At 39.7% G+C, this 6,761-nt stretch overlaps 2 protein-coding genes across 2 annotated transcripts in view; both read right to left on the reverse strand.

The window, feature by feature from the left end:
* Window positions 1-6,761, reverse strand: part of LOC130700698 (coiled-coil-helix-coiled-coil-helix domain-containing protein 2-like) — a 62,456-nt gene that overhangs the window by 33,819 nt on the left and 21,876 nt on the right. The gene's annotated exons all lie outside the window — the stretch shown is intronic.
* Window positions 839-3,792, reverse strand: LOC130700697 (calcyphosin-like protein). Its single transcript, XM_057522682.1, has 7 exons — window positions 3,674-3,792; window positions 3,465-3,522; window positions 1,885-1,969; window positions 1,707-1,796; window positions 1,496-1,629; window positions 1,349-1,424; window positions 839-1,287 (listed from the first exon to the last, which is right to left on the reverse strand). The coding sequence occupies exons 1-7, from the start codon at window positions 3,762-3,764 to the stop codon at window positions 1,186-1,188; spliced, it is 636 nt and encodes a 211-aa protein (XP_057378665.1). The 5' UTR covers window positions 3,765-3,792; the 3' UTR covers window positions 839-1,185.

A 6,761-nucleotide genomic window follows, 5' to 3' on the forward strand; every position in this document is an offset into this window, starting at 1 on the left:
GCAGGGCTGCAAACGAGGTTGGCAGAGGCCATTGTCCTATTGTTTGACGTTTCTAAAGTGTAAAAAGGGGCCGCGTCAACTAAAATTTGTAATTCACCTACTGCATTTGCATAAAACTGCCAGGGATCCAAAATCATGTTACTTGCGTAATATTTTTAGATTAATGAAGAAAACAATTGTATATTGAAAACAAAGTTAAACTAAAAGTGGATTCTTTCCTGTACCAGCAACATTCGAAGTTTGCCAATGCACGGAGACAAAAGCAAGCAAGACGTCATCCTTGGGCGGCCTCGAAATGATTAGACTGAGATCGCATGCCGTCATATACAGTCGAACGCGGTAGAAAAGAATGAGAGAGGCGGAGTGAAAAAGAGTAATGCAGAAAAAATGAATGGCGTTACGCAGTCATTTTGCCTAGATATAGAATATAGATCTCCCTGTTCTTTTGCATTTCCATGATCACGTTGCACATGTCCACAAAGAATTATTATATGCTATATGATTCTAAAAAATTCGCCCAAACCCATTAGTCGGCGTACCGGAACTACCAATTTCTGTAGCGGAATTTTTGGGCAATATTAGCTGTCAGATTTTAGGTAATCTCAATCATTAAACATCTTCACCTTTAAAATTGTTCTTCTTAATTGGCTACGTGCTAAGCAGGCAAGTAGTGCTATAGTAGCCTAAGTAAAAACTTAAAAATTTCCTGTGGATAGTTTATTTGTTTAGATTATAATAGTGATGAAGCAATATGCAAATTCCACTCTTTTTAGTTAGCATGATATAGTTGTCCAAGAATGTATGTGGTATTACATTTTTCATTCCGAATGCGGTTGCGTTTATCATGCACGTTGATAAACCAAGTGACCGATAAAATGCAAACTTTGTTCGATTTAGCTCGTAACGTCGGGACAATAGGCAGTTAGGAAAAATAGGCAGTGGTAAATCCAGGGCAAGGGTCAAGAGGAAAATGAAATCAGAAAAAAAACAATAAAATAAGTGTGCGTTTTGCATCTGTGATGTCAAAAACAAACAGAAAAGAGACAATTTTGCAAATAAGTCAAAAACTTTTGGAAGGAAATGGATGCGTTGAAAAAGGTTGCGGACGCAAAATTTGCAGCCATTAAGATCCTTTCTTTATCGAATGCCTTGCTGATTCTTCGATAAGATGCGAGAATGAAAACATTACATTTTCCATGCCTGCCTCATCATCAAATCAAAATATGCATCATGATCGATTGACGAACTGACTCCGGCGTAATAATCTAGGAACTCATCATAAGTCACCTATGTGTAAAACAAGAATTTAGTTAATTATAAACATGTGATAAATAAATCAACGATTTACCATTCCATCAATAGAACCGTTTGACTCAAAGTTAGCCAAGAACTTCTTGAGAATTTGCTCTTCTGTTTCCTCTCCACTGTTTTAGAAAGGGGAAAAGGAATTTAATTTAATTAAGATTGACACACATTTTTTGTCTTCAAAACTGACCTCAAATATCTGGGATTGTGTTTGACATTATAGACGCCGTTTAAGTCTTCCAGAGTGACAACACCGTCTCCAGTTCGATCTAATTTTTTGAACGCCTCGGCGATAACCCTTTTGCGTCCATCCGACATGGGAGGCTGGAGAAGAAAGCCCAATTTTTTTTTTAAAGCGTATTTAAAGAAACTGGCAAAAAAAAAGATGGTACTCAGCGAACCCGAATAGCTTTAAGAAATTCGTTGATGCAAACAGACCCGGAGCGGTCCTTGTCGAAAGCGTCGAAAAGAGCACGGCAACCGTCCTCGGTCTATTCATTCGTTTAATAATAAATGAATCCAAAAATTATGATTTTTTAAAACTTCTAATAATTTTTTTTAGGTCTTCAAATAGAGTACCTTGACACCGCTTTCTTCGATCCCCTTGCAAAATTCATCGAAGCACAGAGAACGGTTTCCATTGTCATCCATCCGACGGAATACCCTTCATTCAAAAAAATTAAAAATGTGATTAAATTTTCATCTTTGCATATTATCCAAGCCCAGATGCAAGCATATTGGGTTTAATTTAAACCTGCCTATTATTTTATTACTTTTTTTTATCAGACTATTTAGACATACATCGTTTATCCACTAGACTAGGAAAATGACGTTATCTTTCCTTACGGGCCTTAATTTGAATAAGTCTTATGGACTTCGAAAATTAGAGAGATACTTCGATGATTAATGACCTATCTTCTTAAATAAAGAAATAAAGACCTCTATCTATTATATATCCAAGTTTTAGAATAAATCCATCTCTGCCGTTGAGCATCAGGAATACATGGTGCCAGCTACTTCTCCATAGTTTGACTCATCATCCAGCAGACCCAATAAGATGGAACTTTTCTGTTGACCATTACATTTCACGGCCATGACACCAAAGCACTATCACTTTTCTTACCCTTGTTTCCCTAAGGCGTTTCAGTCTACCGTTTTGTAGACTACAGGTGAGGATGAAGACATGATATTACTAAAAACCAAAGCATTTCAACCAATCCTGTTCGATCGATTTTGAAGAATTACTTCAACATCTTGGCTTTCTGAAGGAAGAAACTACGTTAGAGAAGAAGGAAAAAAGTGAAAACCACAAGCTAAACTAAATAAACCAGGTAATAAGAACCGAAAGAGAGAGAAAGAGAGAGTGATGATAAAAAGTAAATGTTTAAAAAAATAGAGACGGAAACTCTTTGACAGTTTCGTGGGTTGCGACAGAAGAGCGGGCGTATATAATATTGCCGTGAATTAGTTAATGTCGTGAAAACGTAAAAAAAAAGAAAAATGGAATTTCCACTTGCTACCAGTTGCTACATCCGCACGCCCCAGACAGTGCAATGTGCCCTAGTCTCGATTTTTTTTTTAAAGCAGGGAGTTGCATCAAGTAAATTATTGTGGTTCGTCTCGCACTTTTTCGATTTCCCTCACATGGATCTGCTCGTGAAAAAAAGGAAGGTGCGTTCAGAGAATGTGGCCCTCAAAACAGCAGGCGCCGATTGCGCTTGCGAGATATTTCTACGTATACATGCACACCGGGAAAGGGCTGCTTCCAGGGTCGTATGACATCAGAGCCCTTTTGTGTTGGTTGCATACCACTTGAGTGGATTTTTTATTTTTTTTTTTCAACGGAAAACCCAGCAGGAAATGGTCGTGGATCATTAAATGGATTAAACGTGTCAACCATTTATTTTCCTCGGGGGTTAGGGAAAACTATATTTTAAGAGTGGGCCAACACCCCGAACGGCGTGTACCACTGAACAACTGACTATAACACAGCCGAACCGAAATTTTGGGATGGGTCCGACTTTGAAACATCTTCAAAAATTGACAAAAATCAACGTTTTATCGATTTCAAAAATATGAAATCTCGTACACAATAAGAGCCTCAACGATACGAGATATTTCTTATGCAATTATGAATTGTTTTTTGTTTAGGTGCCTACCTGCCAAATCCGAGAATGCCTGTTGCTCCGCGAGCCAGCAGTTGAGACCGCAGTTTGTCTGCTCATCGAAGAGAAGAGGACCCAAAACACAAACAAAATGCACAGTTGAAATACAGATGATTATATTAAACAATGAAGTAGTCTTTTAAAACAAACGGACAAGAAAATCCAAGAAGAGAAGACCAACTGTAACGAGAGCCATTACGTACCAAGTGGATCCTGCGCCATGGTTTGTTGGCGTTTGGCTTTCGACATCATTTCTGCCATGTTGCTTGAGTTAGCCGTCAGAGGCCGGTTCATTTTTTCGACGCGCTTGGCTGATGCCAGCGGTAACAACGACACAAGTACACAGACTTTCTCTTTTTTATTTTTTTTTATTTTATCCTCCCACGACCGAGCCGCGGTTTTTCTTCCACCCACACGACTCTCTCTTGTCTGAACGCGTGTGTGTGTGTGTGTACGTGTAAGCGTTGCGTCTGCAGACAGCTGGCTTCACTCTATGCTACCGTTCGTAGCACATCGGTTCCAATGATTGCATCGATTCAAAGTCAAAATATCAACTATTTTTTAATAGTAGACTATTGACCAGTTGACCATGTATTTCTTTTTAACGGTAATTAAAGATGTGTCAGATGCCGCACAAGTTAACCCAATCACGCAAATTGAAGCAATTCATTGTTTGTTTTCTGTTTGCGTTCTGTCACTGATTGTGCTATTGGATAATTTTGGTTTTCTCATTTCTAGTGGTTGAGGAGCTCGGCAACATTTCAAAATCACTAGTTATCTAATTCAAGAAAATATTATGAAGGTTAAAAGAGATAAGAAACAGCTGATAGACTAGCGAAATCGGAACGAATGCAATACCGGTCAATCAGACGTCGGAACGCGAAAAAATAGCAAACTAAATCGACCGACAAGGTACTTTCAACAACAATCCAGACAGCTCTTTAACTCGATGAGTACATCCGGCGTCTGGAACACCATATGGTGTACGGGATATTCGGACGCATGTCATGTCCCGCAGTGGTCGTCTTTCGATCTTTTTCTCAATGGTATTAGCAAGCAAGGACGCGTCGTCCTTTTTTCGAGTGATGGTATCGCCATAAAATAATGGCCGAATCACGTCCTTGAAATGGCTTTTATTGCGGTTGCAAGCTACAGCAGTACATATATTTTCTCTTCGCTATTTACCTGTCCCAGTTCGGCCGAAAAACTGCATGTTCATTTGACGACGAAACTTTAAAATGGCCACCACGGATTGTGATTTATTTTTATTTGCCTTTTCGGTTTTTTTTGTTTTGGATATTTTATACGGATATGTTATTGTCAGTTTGATGGGCGTCCTTTTAACTTATATGGCGACGCTATACGTTTGACTGGAGGAACCGTCAGCTATCCACTTCTTTTCCTTCGTGTTGCATTTCTCGGTATAAAACGTATTTAAAAACAACACAGGGCAGCTGACCTGTCCACGCAGGTATGCATAGAACACAACGCTCGACATTGTAACGAAAAAACAGGCAACCCTGACCCTTCCATCGTGATTGATGACGCATCCTTTTTTAAACAGGCAAACGAATCGGAGTTGGAAACAGTGTGCCAGAGTAATTATCTCAACTGTGCTAACCAGGTTCACGGCAGCTGGAAAACCTCTAACAACCTTCACTTCATTTAGATAATAGGTGTACTGGTCCTTTTAAAAGCTTTCATTAATTTTTAATTAACAAACCAGTGTGGGGGGGGGGCTGCTTGATTCTTTTGTTCTGTCACATCGCAAATGAGAAATCATTACACTTATAGCGAGAGCTTCACACGTTGGAGTCGTTCACCCGCGTTAGGAAACGTGGACGCATATGAAAAACGAACCGGAATTCTTTGTCTTATTTGAACAGTGCGTTGACCATTATGTTCGTATAGCGTAGGAAAAGACTGCGTGATGAGTTCACGCGGAGATTCCCTGAACGCTTCTAAATCTTGACATTGTAAGTATAAGTTGACACCAATTGCTCCCTTGAAACACGACCAAAGCATCTAATTATCACGCAGCGAGTCAGCACCAAACACGCGTATCCTGTGCCATCTATCTTCCTGTAAAAGCATTTTTCACGCCCTCTACTCAAATTCCGGCCTCAACCGAAACTTCCAGATTCCATTGAACACTAGAACGGAATGGAATTGATTGCGCAAAAACGAAGAACGCGAAATACTTAAAGGAAAATGCTTGTCGTGGGCTGACTTCCAAGTCGGTGTCGGGGACACGGGAGCACAGCCGCTAGCGTTCATTATTCTTGCCAATGTCCTTCCTAGGTTTAAAAAAAAAATAAGTAAAACATAAACCTTGAATGAAAACAAATTGAATGCCATAAAACTATTGCAAAAATCGAAGAGATGTTAATCGCATGTGCCAATCGAACAGCAATGATGTCAATTGTTTTCCTAGTCGCTTCTCTTTCTCTTTTTATTTAAGATACTATCAAACACGATTTTTTGGTTATTGCAGGTGCACGTATTGCGTGGTGTTGTTGTCTACGTGATCGTCTAATCAGCGTTTGGGCGTATCCGGCACCACTTGATATCAATGCGTTGTATACAAGCTCTATACTAGCCGTAATTACGGTTGGTTTCCGGTTATTCGTTCAATGAACTCTCGGTCATGCAATGTCGTGAATGAACGAATAAAAAAAAAGAGAAAGAAAAAGGGGAAACTGAAAAACACTTTGTAGAGCAAAAATCATTTCTTCGACAAGCGACGCATCGGCCAACCAAACAGTTGCCGAGCGGAAGAAGAAGCCGACATCAACAAATAAATAAACGAAATGCTGGAACGTAAAGGAGAACTAAACAAACAACGAAAACGAGGAAACGAAATATATAAGTTTTAAAGAAAACAAACAAAAGAAAGAGTAGCACGACGCACCGAAGCCCGGGTATGTTCTTTAATTTTGTTTTCGAAAAATAAAAAAGAAGATGGCACAGGTTTATTTATGGCAGGATGAAGCAGACGAAGAACGCCAGGCATGCATAACGTGCACGAATATAGGCAAGAATGAGGCGAACGAAGAGACAAGATGGAGGAAGGACAAAACGAATAGAAAGAAAACAAAAGAGAGCCAAAAAAAAAAAATAAATAAGAGAGAGAGAGAGAAAGAAGAGATACACGAATAAGGGAGAGAGAGAGAGAGAGAGAGAGAGAGAAAAGGACGAAGAGAAGCTCTCTGTTGTCGACTCCATTGGTGACCCAGATGGCACCGTGTTAACATCTCTCCTGCAGCGCATCCTCGTTTGGCCTGGTCGTGA

Source organism: Daphnia carinata, chromosome 9 (genome assembly GCF_022539665.2).
Source record: "Daphnia carinata strain CSIRO-1 chromosome 9, CSIRO_AGI_Dcar_HiC_V3, whole genome shotgun sequence".
NCBI lineage: Eukaryota > Metazoa > Arthropoda > Branchiopoda > Diplostraca > Daphniidae > Daphnia > Daphnia carinata.